Consider the following 17,500-nt stretch of genomic DNA (forward strand, 5'->3'; position numbering starts at 1 on the left):
CGTTCATCGACGATCGTACCGACGCCTATCGGCAAGCCTTATAACTTTTTCCCCTCCTTCGACCGACTGACTCTTCTGTTTCTTCCTATCTCTCTCTCTCTCTCTCTCTCTCTCTCTCTCTCTCTCTCTCTCTCTCTCTCTCTCTCTCTCTCTCCCTCCCTCTCTCTCTCCCTTTTTCTTTCTGTCTTGAGAAAGAGAATATCCCTTTTCTCGAAAGGCGCCATTATTTCGAATTTTCTCTATCTTTCGATTGAATTTCGTTATTTTTTTATCCCCACCCTCCCATTATTCTCGTTCCTTTGATTTTTCTTCTTTTTTTCTTTCTCCTTTTTTTTTCTTTTTTTTTTTCTTTTTTTAATACTTTCGACGATTTATCGAAGAAAAATCGTCCTCATCCATCGGACCATTCCATTAATTATGGCAGACAATTTCTTTCTTTCTTTTTTTCTCTCATTTTTTTTTTCTTTCGTCCAAGTATTTTCTTTTTTCTTTTCCCCTAGTACAAGTATCTTCTCTTGGTGTTATAATTGATCGAATCGAATTTCATTTTGCTGAACTTTCGACCAATGGCACTCTTCGTCCCGATTCGGTCCAGTCTATTACTATGTCACTATAATTTTTTTTTTCTATTTTTTATATATACATATACATATACATATACATAAGATGCAAAGGATTTCTTATAGAACTCGTTTCGATCAGAGATTATTTTTTGTAATAATAATAATAATAATAATAATAATAATAATAATTATTATTATTATTATTATTATTATTATAATTATAACTATAATTATAATAAGAAGAATAAAGTTAAAAGAAAAAAAAAACAAACAAAAAAAAGAACAAAAAAAAACAAAACAAAACAAAATAAAAACAAATAAATAAGATATGTCGCAGTTGTAGCATATTTTCCTTTTTTTTTGATTTTAAACGTACGTCCCTGTATTTTAAACGCGTAAAGTTGATTCCTCCATGATGGTTTGAGAGATCAATATGCGTTCATTGATTCCACCGGTGAGACTCTACTGCGTCGGCTTCGTCATTACCTTATTCTTTCTTTGGCTTTAAATACGAAATAATTACTTACTTACTTACTTACTTACTTAGTTATTATCCGTCCAATACATTCTATAACCTAACACATATTATTTTTAATTATAGGTAAAATCAAAAATTATCGAATATAAATTATTCCATGTTATTTTTGTTTTTATGAAACGATAGTCGGTAGCCATCTTGTCCTTTTTCGTTTCTCATTTGTTTTCCTTTTTCTTTCGATTTTCAAATCGATCAATTGCATTCGAGATATAAGAATTATTCGATTGTTTTTAACGTAATCATTGCTCCAAGTTTAATCATCATCATCATTATTATTTATTTATTTAGTTTTGAACTTTTTTCCTTCTTTATTTTTTCTTTCTTTCTTTCTTCCTTTTTTATTTTTTTGTTCTTATTAATTTTCTTCCTCCCTCATTTATTCCATGAAAAATTCTTCATTCTTCGATTAAACGTCAAAGTTTCTAACCTAACTTCTAATACATTTATATATTCTTTCATACGGATTAGTAAAACGAAAAGGGCGTTCGAACATTTGTAAGTATTCATCTTATCGATATAATATATGTATATGTACCATACTATATACAATAAGATATAGGATGATATCTAAGGTTTGTTCTTATTGAATTTTTCTCATATTTACCCAAGTGAAATGTTTGTTTTCTTAATGAATATTTAAATAGAATCGTTAATTGACCTACTCGAACGTGTATATATATATATATATATATATATATATATCTCGTGTATATATATATATATATATATATATACATATACATATATATATACGAGAATTAACTATAAAAATAGATTCCAAGCTTGATCGCATTGCCGTATCAAGTGTATCATCGCACACGATTTTACAAGATTTAGAATTTTCAAATTGAAATGATCGATAATTCGATAGACTGTGTTCTAACAAAATTTCTCAAAGGTTTTGGATCAAAATTATGAATAAATAATTAGAAACATTTTTGTTGTGAAAAAAAAAAATATATATATATATATATATATATCTATATCAATATCTATATGTACGTATACGTGTTTGAAAAATTTATTGCATATTTTTATATTATTTAAAAAAAGAATGAAGAAAGAAAAAAAAAAAATAATAAAAAAAAGGATAAAGAAAACAAACCATTAACTTTATTTTAACGTGGATTTAAATTTTCTAAAATACTGAAATTCTCATCTTAGGTAGAACTAAAATAAATTTCACTCTATAAGTGAAATTGTTTAATTCTTAAAAAGAAAAAAGAAAAAGTGAGAGAGAGAGAGAGAGAGAGAGAGAAAAAAAATAATTTCATGTAACATCGAAGTATCGATTAAAAAAGAAGATTCAATTTTACATTTGTCGTGACAGGAATTGGATCTTCTCTTTTATTTCTTTTCTAGATTTTTTTTTTTTTTGTTTTGTTTTAATCGTTGTTCTGGGTTTTTTCTTTTTTTTTTTTTTTTTTCCTAGACGATGAAATTACAAAGATAAAATGGAGTATAAAGAATTATTCTATAATTTCCCATTAACTAATAATTATTCTATATTAATACATTAGACAGCATCTTTCTAATTCATTAGTTTCTAATGAAGATTATCTACAATGCTTTGTAAATTAGAATCTTTTAGAAAATATGAACAACAATGTAATGAAGTATATATACAAAAGAAAATTATTTACAAATACATGATTATGCTTATACATATATCATTAAATTATACAATATTAATTATATTATATTTAATGAAACACTTGGTGATCAACAAGTTCATGCTCGACGATGAAGATAGTAGAAAATTTGCATATATTCATTATTTACAATTGAAAATTGGTTCAATGTATATTTTTATATATTTGCAATAAGTACTTGGTGAATGTATCAGTAAAATCAAGGTGGGGGGTGGGGGCAGAAAACAAAAAAAAGGAAGAAAGAGAAAAAAAAGTAATAAAAATGAAAATAAAAAGAAAAAAAAAAAAAAAGAAAGAAAGAAAAGAAAGAAAAAAAAACAAAAACCATAAGAAGAAACACAAATAACATATTTATATATATATATATTTATATATATATATATATATAAAAATCTTCGATTTTGTACACCGTCTCGTAATGATTGTGTTTATATATCGTAAAAAAAAAAAAAAAAAAAAAAAAAAGTGTTACGTTTCCGAGTTTTTCTTTTACTTTTCTTTTCTTTTTTCATTTCGTTGTTTTAGATTTGACTAAAAATCGAGATTAATGTTTGTCATTGTCTATTAACAATAGTCGGTGATCCCAAAGTAGTAACATGTTCGTTAAGAAATTTCTTACGATTTTTAATATAATGTGAAGAAGGTGCTGCTCTTATTTGAATATGGCAAACTGTATTGGTTTTATTATTATCTTGAACAATACTTCCTACATTTTGCTTTTTAGCTAAGACATTAGAATCCAAGGTAGAAGTTTTTCGTTTGAAATGATTTATTTCTTGTTTGTTCGGTGCAACGGACGAACGTGTTTTACGTGGTTGATAATCCGTCATTGCTTGCATCTTTTCCAATGCAGTACGTAAAGGTAACAACCCAACTGCAAATGGGATTTCACCATCTGGACTATAATCCGATAAATCCATAATATCGTTGTTACGTTCGATAATATCGGACATATCACCCCATAAAGCACGACTAATATATCCTACGGCGTTTCGTTTAATAGGTGACGTTCCCATTGATATTTTCAATCTATTTATGTCATCCGTTGTCATTTCACATTTCAATCGATTATTACCTTTGGACTTTTGATCAGATTTATTATTATTGATATTCTTTTTCACTACTGTTTTAGAATGATTTCTTTGTGCACGCAAATTATTATTGAAACATTTTTTATTGCAACGTCCAATATTAATAACATTTTGATCGGTTACTTTACGATTATTTTCTTTGATCCTACGTTTTCCTTTTCCAAAGGATTCCATTTTGTTAGGAAAATTAGTTTTCTCAAGAAGTTTATCGTCTATTACGGTTTGTTGTTGTATAGATATACCATTATTAGTTATATCTTCGCAATCCTGTTGATTTAATCTTACACTTCTTCTAAGAACTGGCTTTTCCATATCTCGTTGTACTTTATCATTTATGGCTTTAAAATCAAAATCATCTTTTTTATCTAGATTATTCTTATTTACATTTAAGACCCGTCCATTAATATCCTTACATTTCATTAATGATCGTTGCTCATTTATCAAACCTTCCGCCACCAATTGCATATTTTCATTATCTAAACTAAAAAGATATTCGGCACATTCCATATCTAAGGGTGTTAAAAGTGTTACCGGTATATTGTTATTAGATGGTGTATCCGATAAATCAATTGAATTGGTAGGAGATAATTTTGATACTAAATCGTTCAATTGTGTCAATTCGTTTTTTATATTGATCACTGGCTTACGTTTTTTATGGGTATAAACTTTGATACATTTTCCAACTTTATCGTTTGTGCTATCGATAAAATTTTGTGCTACATCTAATTTCATTTCATCATTCGCATGAGTTTTGGACGAAATTGTAGAATATTTCTCGGGTATATTTAAATCTATAACATCACAGCACTGTTCGTATAATAAAGGTTGTACTTCTTTAACTTTCTCTAAAATTTCATCATTCTTTTTTATATTATTCATTTTTATACGACCCTCTAAGTTTTCCTTTGTTTTTTCACATAACAATGGTTTAAACGATTCATCATGAATTTTTTCTTTAATATCTTCCATTAATAAATAATCTTTAAATGTTTGTTGTAAGTTATTACTTTCTGTATCATACGAATCCTCATATAATATATGCTTAAAGGTATTGTCAATATTATGTTTTGTATCGATTAAATCATTTCTCCCATTTATTTTATAATTATTATTTTTATGATTCAATTCATTATCGGTTTTATATAATTGACCTACACTTTCAATAGCATTGTTATAATTTTGTGTTTCCATTACTGTGTCTATTATATATGCCAATTCTTTTATCTAAATACATTAAAAGAGAAATATTAATGGTTAGTATTTTTTAATATTATTAAATATACAATATGTATATATATATATATATATTATTCATTTTTATATGACTCTCTAAGTCTTCTTTTGATTTGTTATAGACTGAATTTTCATCATGAATTTTTTCTTTAATATTTTCTATTAATAAATAATCTTTAACAATTTATATATATATATATTATTATTATTTATATATATATATATATATTATTATATTAATTTTATACTTTAATACTACTTTAATACCTTGAAAATTCTTGAAGCAGTTAATAAAGATGGTAAATTTTCATGAGATATAGTTGTTTCTCCGCAATACATGAATTCCACCATTGCCTTCAATACTTCAAAATTTAAATCTCTAAGTAAGATTATAGGGTCTTGTCCCAAGTCTTGTTGCAGTATTTCCTATATAGTATAAAACAAATAACATTTAAAAAGGAATTATTTCTTGTTATTTTATATACAAATGAATTATGATTTGATTATAGAGAAAAATATGATTCATGAACATATATTTTCTTGCATAGTCATTGAAATGATTCAACTTTTGCATCAATATTTATATTTAACTTAATACTACTTAATATATATATATATATATAAAATTATTTTATATATATATATATATAATTGAGGTTAAGAAATAATTTTTATATTTCAATACCTATATACACACACATATATATATATATATATATATATATATATATATATATATATATATATGTAATCTGACTATAAATTTTATATACAGATAAAAAATTGTCTATAATCCTAAATTGCGGTTTTATAATTTCAACTGTCCTATACAATTGAAAAGAAATTTATTTTTACATATTTATATACACATTTAATTATATGTTATATGATGAGATATAACTTCATGCAAATTGTGCTTTATATTTACAATCTAATTGATATTATCAATAAAGAAAAAAATATTACACGCGCGCGCGCACACACACCCTTAACAAAACGCATACTTTTACATTCATTTATTCGTATTATCCCTAGTTTATGTAAGTTAGTTACTTAATACCTTTCAAAGGAACAGCTGTTCTTCAAAAATGTGAAAAGTATGCCCACAAAACTCAGTTTCCTCAAATGTTTGTAAAGAAAAATAAATTTCCAATAGATAGGGCTTTTCTTTAGTTTATATGAATTTTTCTACAACCCCTGTAAAATTGGTCTACCGTAAATATTTCTGCATTTTCTAATGTTGCAGTAGATAGTATATCTTTGTTCTTATGAAATTATATCATTCATAAGAACGTTATATACTGAATACATATGTATGTATGTATGTATGTATGTACATATTATTTGGTCCTTTTACGGCAAAATCCCATGGTCAGTCGCAATGAAAGATTACACTGGTTTGCTCAAAATAAAATGAACTGAAATTCATATAAATTTTAAATAAATACAGAAAGAGTTTCTTATATACAGAATGATACTTCTAATAAAAAACAACTCTGTTTCTTTTAATATTTTATGATATACGATAGAGGTGACAAAGGAACACACGTGCTTTTTATTTTACGTCGCTTAATTATTATGAACAATTAAACACGATTTGTTTATACGTCGACGAATGTATTAAAAAAAAAAAAAAAAAAAAAAAAAATAAATAAATAAATAAATAAAAATAAAAAAACGAAAAAAAAAAAAGAAAGAAAGAAAAATAATTGACGCAATAACGATTATAATATTTTTTTTACTACATTAACATTAATACACATAAGAAGCCTTGAAGTTCCCTACCTAATTTTATTATGTAACTAAATTTTTTCTTTTTTGTTTTTTTTTTGTTTTTTTTTTTTTTTTTTTTTTATGGACCAATAAATAAACTTCTGAAATACAAATTACTTATTATGATTATAAAAACTTATAAAGAAGGGTTATGATATTCAGAAATGAGACGAGACAAATATTACAAGATGTATATTCTCTGATAATATTGTTGTATGGCCTTACCTCAAAGTACGTACTATTGGATGCTAAGACCAGTTTATGAACACGAAGCTTTTGCTCCTCGCAGATAAGGGTAACATCTACTAACGCCTGACGTGCCAATAAGCCATTGAATCTTTCCGCAACATATCCTGCATGATCTGCCCATTTCAGGACACAATGATTGGAACTTTCAACCATGATTATAAACTGTTAAGATAATAATCAAGATTAATTTTTACAATAAATACGAACAATTTGAAATATAATTAATAATTTAATTAATAATATATCGCTTACCGTTAAATTATTTAATTTTTATTTATTTATTTCTTTCTTTCTTTATTTATTTATTTATTTATTTATTTTTTTTTTTTTTTAGATATATATATATATATATATATCAATCAAAATGTCGATTTCCCTCTGTCACGTATAGATTGAAAAAAAACACGAAATCGTTTGATGAGACGTATGTGATCGACTATGTTCGTTGCATACCAATGTTCCTCACTTATACATTTTCTAACGATAAACATTAAACGATACCGAGCCAAATTCTCTCGAAGTTTAATTATTTTACACAACATTGGTTTACGAATGCACGTGGAATAAATAATTCAAATCGAACCTTACGCAAAGTCTAAATCAAAATCTGGCCATCTTATTTTGTAATCCGCTGGACACACGTTACTGAACCACACATTCGTAAAATACATGATACGAAATGGCGTCATTTATTTTGCCTTACGAAGAGAGTCCAGAAATTTCTATGCGAAATTTGAATTATGGCGTTGCGAAAAAAAAAAAAAAAAAAAAAAAAGAAAAGAAAAGAAAAGAAAAAAGGAAAAAGGAAAAAAAAAACATTTCTCGTCGATACAATTTTTTCGAAAAAAAAATACGACAAATACAAATTTATTATTATTATTATTAGTATTATTATTATCATATTTTACTACGTAAAATAATAAAGAAAAATAATATTATTCTTCTTGATATTGGTAAAGATCGGTCAAAGTCGGATAACCAATCAGAACGTTTCAATCGTACGTACAGTTCGTCACATGAGAACGTCGACTTAACCTCATTTGCTAAAAAAACGTTTTGGTATTTAGAGATCTCTCAAGTTTCTCAATTTTACGATCGCGTTATATATCTATATAGATATATATATATATATATATATATATATATATAGATATATGATATATATATATATATTTTAAAATGTCATTAAATTAGAATTAAACGCGGGCTTCCAATGTGTCTCGACGTATTCGAATTATTGATCATTAAAGGACAAAATAATATAACGATAGTAGTGCAAAATAAGAAGTGAAACATTAGAAGGTATCTATATATATATATATATATATATATATATATATATAGTTATATGTATGTATGTATGATTTATGTATGGATGTATGTATATTGGTTTTGTTTTTATTTTATTAAATACAAACACATTCTTATTCTCCGACATATGGTAATACATTGTAACATTTCTTATTTTATTGTTCGTGCTTTTAATTTGACTTACGTATTATGATAAAAAAAAGAAAAAAAAGAAGTATAAATTTGATTGATTGATTTATCTACTTTCTTTTTTTTCCTCTTTCTTTTTTTCTTTTTCTTTTTTTTTTTTTTAACATAATAATCAACAAATTTTCAATATTAGTTTTATTATCGTTTTTTTTTCCGCCAATTATATATATGATAATGTCTATGATCATTCGAAATTCTTTAGAATTATTTTGACATTTTTCGTGTTTCTATTTCTTTTCTCGTACTCGTTCTGTCTCTCTCTCTCTCTCTCTCTCTCTCTCTCTCTCTCTCTCTCTCTCTCTCTCTCTCTTTCCCCTTTCATTCTCTCTCTTTCACTCTCTCTCTCTCTCTCTTTCTTTCCCCTTTCATTCTCTCTCTTTGTCACTTTATCTCAGTGATGTTCTTATTACGATTATCCGGGGATAGCCACGATTACATTAGTTGACGTCAACGTTAATGTTACTTGTTATGCGCAATATTATCAATTTCGCGATAATACTTATTTTGAGAAAGAAAAAAAAAAAAAAAAAAAAAAAAAAGAAATAATAATAACAACAATCAAAATTTTCTCTATCTTTATCTTTATTTTAAATATTATCATTATCTAGATTATATTAGTGTCTTACGTGTACATCGAGAAGTTTCTAATTTGGTCAAGATAGTGCTAGTACGATTCTAATTACAAAAGGAGTTTCATATTACTGACAAGTAAAAAATTGTGATTATTAATATATGTATAAATATATATATATATATATATACATATACATATATTTATATACTTTTATATGTATATATATTTATATATTCTGAAGGTTTTTATGTAAAATTATAAATGATGTAAAATTATTGAAAGCTGTTAATATTTTTGCTTTAATATATTAACACACACACACACACATATATATATATATATATTTATTTTAAACAAAATTTATGTATATAATATATTATATTATTCTGCGTATATTTATATAAATTTTTTATTTCATTTTCTTTCTTTCTTTTTTCTTTTTTTTGTGCATAGGAAACATGTACTTGTTTCTCAGTTTTATTTTGTGTGGTCTGTTGGTGCAAACAATAGTTGCACCTCCAGTTACCAAAGATAAAGCCAATGAAGAACATAAAGAAAAGGATCATGAGGTAAGAAAAATAAAGATGTCCAATGTATGCCATTTAAAATATATTATATTATTAAAAGTTTTTACGTTTATTCGTAGCCAGCAGTAATGGAATATCATAGATATTTGAAAGAAGTCGTGGATGCCTTAGAAAGTGATCCAGAGTTTCGTTCAAAATTAGAAAAAGCTCAAGAAGAGGATATACGTGTAAATGATTTTAAATATATCAATTATCTTATAAGAATTATGAATAATATATAAGGTTTTATATTGAAATGTTATATCAGACAGGGAAAATAGCTCATGAATTAGAATTTGTGAATTATAAAATAAGAACTAGATTGGATGAATTGAAGCGAGAAGAATTGGAACGTTTGAGACATCTTGCAATAAAGGAGAATCAATTGAACAATGGTTTGGATCTTAAACATTTAAAGATAGCTGAACATTTGGATCATTCGAATACGCGCTCTTTTGAAATCAACGATTTGAAGAAATTAATAGCCAAGGTTTGTTGCGTAAAATGATTTGATTTAGGGTCATTAATATTATTGCATATAATGTATTATTCTTTCTTTTTTTTCTTTTTTTTATTCCCCTTCTTTTTAACACGTTAATTATCTATAACAGACGACAGAAGATTTGGCAGAAGCCGACAGACGTAGACGTCAACAATTTAAGGAATATGAAATGGAAAAGAAATTCGAACAGGAACAGAAAATAAAGGGTAATATTTTTCTATCCTCTTCTTTTTTCTTTTTTTTTTTTTTTTTTTTTTTATCTTCTTAGTACGTATAAAGATTCTGTTATGTGCATCCAATTGTGTTTTCATATTTATAGCTATGGATGAGAAAGAAAAAGAACAATATATTCAACATTTGCAAGAAGTGAAGAAGAAGCATAAAAATGTTCAGGTAATTTTAAATGATAATATATTTATATAATATATATATATTATTTGACATTATAATAAATACGATTGTCATTAGTTACATCATCCTGGTAGTAAGCAACAATTAGAAGACGTATGGGCAATGCAAGATGACATGGGCGGTGAAGATTTTGATCTTAAGAAATTTTTTTATATTCACGGTAAATAAAAATTATTAAATGATTAAATTTTTACAAGTAATACGGACGTTTTATTTTTTTTGTTTTTCTTTTTCTTTTTTTTTTTTTTTTTTTTCATTCGTATATTCTTTTTAGATATCGATGATAATGGGGTTTGGGATCAGAACGAAGTGAAGGCTTTATTTTTAAAAGATTTAGATGAAATGTATGGAAAAGGTATACCCGAAGAAGATCTTCTCGAGAAAGAAGAAGAAATGGAAAGAATGAGAGAGCACGTATTTAATGAAGCTGATCTTAATAAGGATGGTCTCATAAGGTATTTATTTAAATTTCATTGAAACTTGCACCCCAATATGTATATATATATATAAATAATTTATATTATTGGTTACAGCTATCAAGAATTTTTGGAACAAACTAAGAAACCAGATTTCCAAGATGATCCAGGTTGGAAACCATTGGATGAACAACAAATTTATTCTCAGGAAGAATACGAAGCTTTTGAAAAACGTAGGAGAGAAGAATTAATAGCAAAGGGAATTGTAAGTGGATTATAAACTGATATAAAATTTTTTTTCATCATAATTAATTTATTTGTCGTGAAACAAAATGGAATGATTAATAACTTATTTTGATAAAGCGCAATTTTTTTTTTTTTTTTTTTTTTTTTTTTTCTGTTTTATTTTCTTTTTCCTTTTTTACAATTAATAACACAAGTGATATAGAAAAGTTAGAAAATAATCGATTTTTCAAATCCTCTGATGAATTTTAATTTACATTATTTCATTTTTATATACTAGAGTGCAATTGGCATGTCAATTTTTTTTTCTCTCTCGCTTTCAATTTAAGTCTGTTATTTTGTTTTATTTTCTAACAACAGTTTCTCTCTTTCAATTAAGCACGAATACAATTTTTCTTTTTTTTTTTTTTTTCATTTTTCTAATATTTATTTGTAATACTTAAGAGAATTAACATAGCTTGCACACATTTTGTTATTGTTAATAGCTACAACCGCAACAGGATAATATACCACAGCAGAATCAACAGGTGAGCTTTACATCTCATCCTTTGGATGTATTAATGAATTCTTTAAAAAAGAAAAAACAAGTGAAATCCTTCAAAAAAAAAAAAAAAAAAAAAAAAAAAAACAAAAAAAGAAAAAAAGAAAATAAGTAAAAACATATCAAAAAATTTTTACTATTTCAATAAAAATATATTTAAACAAATTTAAATGAGATAAGAAGAATTTTTTTTTATTTAAATTTTGAAATATAATTTACAAATAGTTTTTATCAAGATAATTAAATATAAGGCACATGCACACATATAAATATGTGTATATATGTATATATATGTATATTTTATAGTTCTCACCGCATGGAAATGTACCGGTTCAACAACAGGTTGTGAACAATCAAGCTAATACACAACAACAATATCAGTATCAAGGACAACCGGTTCAACAGCAATATAATCCGCAACAAATTCCAATACAACAGCAACAGCAACAACAACAACAACAACAACAACAACATTACCAAGGCCAAGTACCAATGCAGCAACAAGGACACTATCAACAACAGCAACACCAGCAATATCAGGGACAGATTGTACCTCAAAATGGACAGTTCCACGAGCAGATACAATCCAATCAGATTCCTGTACATCCGCAAATACAACAGGCACAACAAATACAACAACAGCAACTGCAGCAACAGCAACTGCAGCAACAGCAATTGCAGCAACAGCAACTGCAGCAACGGCAACAACAACAGCAGCAACAACAACAGAATACAATCAATCAAATTCCACAACAACCAAATATTCAAAATACGATATCGCAGCAGCAACAACCTATCCAAAATCAAATACCATCGATACCAGGACAAAATAAGGAGAATCCTGTAGTACAACAACAAAGTCTACCATTGGCAACTAACTCCGCACAACAAGCTCAACAAAATAGCATACACAATGCTGGAAAAGTCTAATTTATATATATATATATATATATATATATATATATATATATATATATATGCATATGTCTTGACTATATACTTGAATGACTTCAGTATTAATCGGATATTTTCAAGATTGTCCTAATACAGATCGAAAAAAAAGAAAAAAGAATACACATTGCAATTTGACGAATATAACAGACAAACCTTAACTATATAGAGCATATATTGATTTTTTACTAATAATAGCGAAGAGAAATTTATATAATTTTACAAGGATAAGCGTAAATAATGGTTTTCCTCATCTCAACAGCTGGGGTTGTTATCGATATAAACAGAGAAAAAAAAAAAGAGAAAAAGAACAAAAAAAAAAAAAAAAAAAAAAAGAACGGACGAAAAGATGGAAAAAAGGAAGAAGGAAAACAAAAAAAAGAAAACAAAACAAAATAACATGTCAGTTATATCGAATAAATTGGTATAAATTAATAAAAAATAATTGTTACTATAAGCGGTATAAAAATTTTTTTCTTTTTTTTTTCCCTTTTTTTTTCTTTTTTTTTTTTTTTTTATAATTATCTTTTGCAATAAACAATTTACGTGCATTTTAACTATTGTTATTTTCCATTAATTAATTTTTCAGCGTGCTTGATCTGTACTAATGAAATGTTCGACTTTATAAGAATGATTCGTTTATATTACGTAAAAATTTCTAATACCCATAAAAGTAATTCGTTTGTACCACATCTGTGATCCCCCCCATAAGACAATGTAATGTTTCGCTTGTGCTACTTAAACCTTTGACGTCATATGTGTAATTTACTTGTACCACTCTGATCATAATATGAATGCATGACTCAAGTACCACTGATGACGTTATGTTTGGTACACAAGTGATCGCATGATTATCATTAATACGTTCCGTGCCAAGTCATTTTTGCCTGACTTGTCGTTCAGGTCATTTGATATTTTGATTAAAGTAAAAAAATGACTGCGTGTACCACCGGTGGTACACGTGGCCTGAAGATCAAGTTTCACGTGTACCACCGGTGGTACACATGGCACGGAACGTGTTAAAAATAATTCCAATTGATAAAATGTGACGTGTAATTTGATTTTGATTTTTTTTTTTTTTTTTTTTTTTAATATAATAATTTTATTTTATTTCTTTCTTTTTTACTTATTTATTTACTTATTTATCTTTTTCTTGCTTGATGACTTGAAAAACGTGCAAAGAAGTACGTACCTGTGATATATTTTTTTTTATAATCTTTTTCCCCCCCACCCCCCTTCTTCTGTTGATTTTTAAATCGTCGATGGTTGTTACTGAAGAAAAATATTTTTTCTTATTTTTTTTTTTTTTTTTTTTTTTTTTAATACATTTCCGTCATATTAGGATTGACAAAAAGAACACTAATAATAATAATACTAATAATAATAATAATAATAATAATAAGGAGAAGAGGAAGAAGAAGAAGAAGAAGAAAAGGAAACAAATAATAACAGTAACAATAATAATAATAACAATAATAATAATAATAATAATGTGCTGGATGGAAATGATAATAGAATACATATATATATATATATTTCTTTTTTTTTGAACATATATATATATATATATATATATATATATATATATATATATAAATATTGAAAAGTTCATTATTAAATATCTTACGAAAATTTATAAGGATAATAATTATTATTCAAGAGAATGCCTTTTACTATTATATAACTCGTTTCACATTATCTCGTTTAGGGTATTTTAATTTGTATGTAATTTCGATTGATTTGGATTGATTGATTGATTGATTGATTGATTGATTGATTCTTTCACAACACTGATTGATTAAAGCACAATATTATCTTATTATTTTACAACATCGTTATTTAACTGCATATATAATATAAAAAATATACAAAAGGGATTTGTGATAATTTTGATCTATTAGAAGAACGATCTCCCTTTGATAATAATAATAATAATAATAATAATAATAATAATAATAATAATAACAATAATAATAATAATAATAGTAATAATAATAATAATAATTCAATTATTACGGATTTGTCTTTTTTACTGGGGCGAATATATAATTTTTTTTTTCTTCCGCTGTATATATTATATATATATATATATTTTTTTTTTTTCTTTTTCTTTTTTAAAGTGCTCGCACGCGTTCCACTTTTATTTTATTTTTTTTTTATTATTCTTATTTTTGTTTTTTATTTTTTTTTTATTTTTGTTTATTTTTGTTTATTTTTGTTTTTATTTTTTATTATTACCACATATGCATTTTCAGCATTTGATGACATGAATATATATATATATATATATATATATATATATATATATATATATATATATATTTCTTTTTATATTTCTTTTCCTTTGCATTTTTTATCGTTGTAATCTCGACGGATCGTCCAATTCTCTCCGCACGAATAATTTGCAAAAATATAAAATGAATAGAGATAAAAATATGAGAAAAGAGAAAAAAAAAATTATTGTTGGGCAAACGCACGAGGATTTTTGATCGAGAGTGATGAGATAATGTGACAAGTAAAAAAAAAAAAAAAAAAAAAAAAAGAAAAGAAAAAAGGAAAGAAAAAAAATGAATGAAATAAACCAACAATATGTTATTTTGTATTTGTTAATAAACAGACAACTATTATTCAAAAATGGTATTGAAATGAGACTACAAAGGTAACTAATGCAAGATCGAAAGGCGGGGTTATTTATTTATTTATTTATTAATTTATCTGTTTCCCGTTTTTTTGATAGGATTTCCGAATGATACAATGAATGAATAAATAAATAAATAAATAAATAAATAAATAGATAAATAAATAAAAAAGCAAAAGTGACAACGAATAATACGAGGATTTTGGAGTGATGAGATGAATTAAAAAAAAAAAAAAAAAAAAAGAAAAAGAAAAAAGAAGAAAAAGAAAGAAGAAATTACAAGAATGAAATAAAATACAAAATGGATTCGTTAACAATTTTAGGGACATTTTATATTTGTTAAAAAAGAAAAAAAAGGACGCCATTATTTTAATGAAAATACTAATAGAAAAGAGACTTCAAAGGTCAGAAAAAACAAAAAAAAAAAAAAAAAGAAAAAAGAACATAAAGACCGTAGTGATAACTTTATACGTTTGTTAATTTAATTTGCAACTTTTTTATTTATTTATTTATATTTTTTGTTGTAATTTGCTTTGAAAAAAAAACACGCAGCGGCTCCGACAAGCGAGGAGTCTCTTTTTTAATCAGATATACTAATCGTCGAAATTTAATATTACGTTTAAAAACGTCAAGGAAGTTTCTCGTTATAGAAAATGTGAGCGTGTAAAAGCAAGCAAGCAAGCAAACTTTTACCATGTATATGTGTGTGTATATATATATATATATATATATATGTATATACATATGTATATTATATAATATTGTATATGTAATTTCATTTTTGCAAATTTATATTACGTCTAAACGAGTTACCCATATCATATATAAGGCTAATTATTAATTAAATGTCAACCCTTTGTCTTTTTATTATAATTAACATTTAATCTTTTCGACATATATACTTTATATATCTGTTTAAAATAAAATATAAATATTATAAAATATAAAATAAAATAAAAATTATATATATCTATGTTTATGAGAACTCGATTTAAAGTTAAAATAACAAAATTAAATTGAAAAAAATTAATATATATGAGGTATTAAAAAAAAATACGATCAATTCTTTGCTTCCATTTTTTTCGATCGAATTACGAAATCGTTACGATTTAATATTTAAATTGTTAGAAATATAAATGGGATATTTATTAAAATTATTCAAGATATTAATTCAATTATACAAAAAATATATAAATATATATATATATATATATATATGCTTCGAATAAATTTATTTGTTAGAACAATATAAATTTATATTATAAATAAATTTATATTATAAGTAATTTGTATTGTTAATAAATTTATATTGTAAATAAATTTATTTATTAGAACAAAAAGATTTATAAGAATATTAGGAATATATTGATAAAATGGCGGCGACGACAACGACGACGACATTTCTTTTAGGGGAAATAAAAAAAAAAAAAAAAACGTGCGAAAAAATTAGGAATGAATGGGAAACGATCGGAGATGAAAATTAAAGAAATGAAAATGTCATGGGTGGTTAATGAATTTTTTTTCTTTCTTTTTTTCTTTTTTTTTTTTTTTTTTTTTTTTTTTTTTTTCGTTAGACCGTTTTCGGACGGATTATAACAACGAATGCTCTTAAACGGAATAATGAATACTATTTTCCTAATTATTATTATTATTATTATTATTATTTATTTTTTTCATTGTAAAATTAATAATGACAATTAAAAAAAAGAAAAAGAAATATATATATATATACGTATCTATTTAAATTGAATTAACAATTCGCGATAGAAAAAAGCAGATATATATATTCCGAATCATTTCGTGGACGAAGAATGATGTATAACGATCTCAATGTTAATTGAATGAAAATTTTATTGAAATTTTTCAAAACCGATAATCCTGCCAAGTAATTAATAATTTTTTTCAATTAACGTAACCTCATCCTTTGCCTCGCATAATCATAAAAGTTATATCTCCTTCGTATTGATTAATTTCGAAAAAGAATCGTGGAAAAGAAATGTTTTTACTTTCTTTGTCGTTTATTTCTTTATTTATTTCTTTCTTTTATTTGAAATAATAC

General features: G+C 25.1%; 2 protein-coding genes across 8 annotated transcripts; one reads left to right on the forward strand and one right to left on the reverse strand.

Moving 5' to 3' along the window:
• Positions 1 to 2,192: 2,192 nt before the first annotated feature.
• Positions 2,193 to 7,834, reverse strand: LOC124952900 (protein PF3D7_1417600-like). Of its 4 annotated transcripts, XM_047503495.1 has the most exons (5): positions 7,076 to 7,210; positions 6,415 to 6,495; positions 6,138 to 6,274; positions 5,345 to 5,503; positions 2,193 to 5,068 (listed from the first exon to the last, which is right to left on the reverse strand). In XM_047503495.1, exons 4-5 carry the CDS (start codon positions 5,426 to 5,428, stop codon positions 3,308 to 3,310), a joined length of 1,845 nt encoding a protein of 614 aa, XP_047359451.1. In that variant the 5' UTR covers positions 5,429 to 5,503; positions 6,138 to 6,274; positions 6,415 to 6,495; positions 7,076 to 7,210; the 3' UTR covers positions 2,193 to 3,307. The 4 variants fall into 4 exon arrangements, with proteins under 4 accessions (XP_047359451.1, XP_047359449.1, XP_047359453.1 ...); XM_047503493.1 differs by lacking the exons at positions 6,138 to 6,274; positions 6,415 to 6,495 and adding an exon at positions 7,352 to 7,834 and having other exon boundaries at positions 7,076 to 7,261; XM_047503497.1 differs by lacking the exon at positions 6,415 to 6,495 and having other exon boundaries at positions 7,076 to 7,213.
• Positions 7,835 to 8,277: 443 nt separating this feature from the next.
• On the forward strand, positions 8,278 to 13,114 carry LOC124952901 (nucleobindin-2-like). Of its 4 annotated transcripts, none has more exons than XM_047503501.1 (12): positions 8,278 to 8,401; positions 9,627 to 9,742; positions 9,820 to 9,927; positions 10,008 to 10,229; positions 10,351 to 10,447; positions 10,561 to 10,634; positions 10,710 to 10,812; positions 10,927 to 11,107; positions 11,186 to 11,333; positions 11,797 to 11,838; positions 12,159 to 12,785; positions 12,816 to 13,114. In XM_047503501.1, the coding sequence occupies exons 2-11, from the start codon at positions 9,632 to 9,634 to the stop codon at positions 12,780 to 12,782; spliced, it is 1,710 nt and encodes a 569-aa protein (XP_047359457.1). In that variant the 5' UTR covers positions 8,278 to 8,401; positions 9,627 to 9,631; the 3' UTR covers positions 12,783 to 12,785; positions 12,816 to 13,114. The 4 variants fall into 4 exon arrangements, with proteins under 4 accessions (XP_047359457.1, XP_047359454.1, XP_047359455.1 ...); XM_047503498.1 differs by lacking the exon at positions 8,278 to 8,401 and adding an exon at positions 8,966 to 9,307; XM_047503499.1 differs by lacking the exon at positions 8,278 to 8,401 and adding an exon at positions 8,966 to 9,307 and having other exon boundaries at positions 12,820 to 13,114.
• The last annotated feature ends 4,386 nt before the right edge of the window (positions 13,115 to 17,500 follow it).

The sequence above is a fragment of the Vespa velutina genome, chromosome 11, assembly GCF_912470025.1.
Source record: "Vespa velutina chromosome 11, iVesVel2.1, whole genome shotgun sequence".
Lineage (NCBI taxonomy): Eukaryota > Metazoa > Arthropoda > Insecta > Hymenoptera > Vespidae > Vespa > Vespa velutina.

Bases quoted from the DNA above. Each gene is read 5' to 3' on its own strand.
- LOC124952900 (XM_047503493.1), bottom strand. From the start codon at position 7,252: ATGGTTGAAAGTTCCAATCATTGTGTCCTGAAATGGGCAGATCATGCA. The intron at 5,504-7,075 runs GTAAGGCCATAC...TATACTATATAG, and splicing joins CCAATAGTACGTACTTTGAG to GAAATACTGCAACAAGACTT. The intron at 5,069-5,344 runs GTATTAAAGTAG...TAATGTATTTAG, and splicing joins CTGCTTCAAGAATTTTCAAG to ATAAAAGAATTGGCATATAT.
- LOC124952901 (XM_047503501.1), top strand. From the start codon at position 9,632: ATGTACTTGTTTCTCAGTTTTATTTTGTGTGGTCTGTTGGTGCAAACA. The intron at 10,635-10,709 runs GTAATTTTAAAT...GATTGTCATTAG, and splicing joins AGAAGCATAAAAATGTTCAG to TTACATCATCCTGGTAGTAA. The intron at 11,839-12,158 runs GTGAGCTTTACA...TATATTTTATAG, and splicing joins TACCACAGCAGAATCAACAG to TTCTCACCGCATGGAAATGT.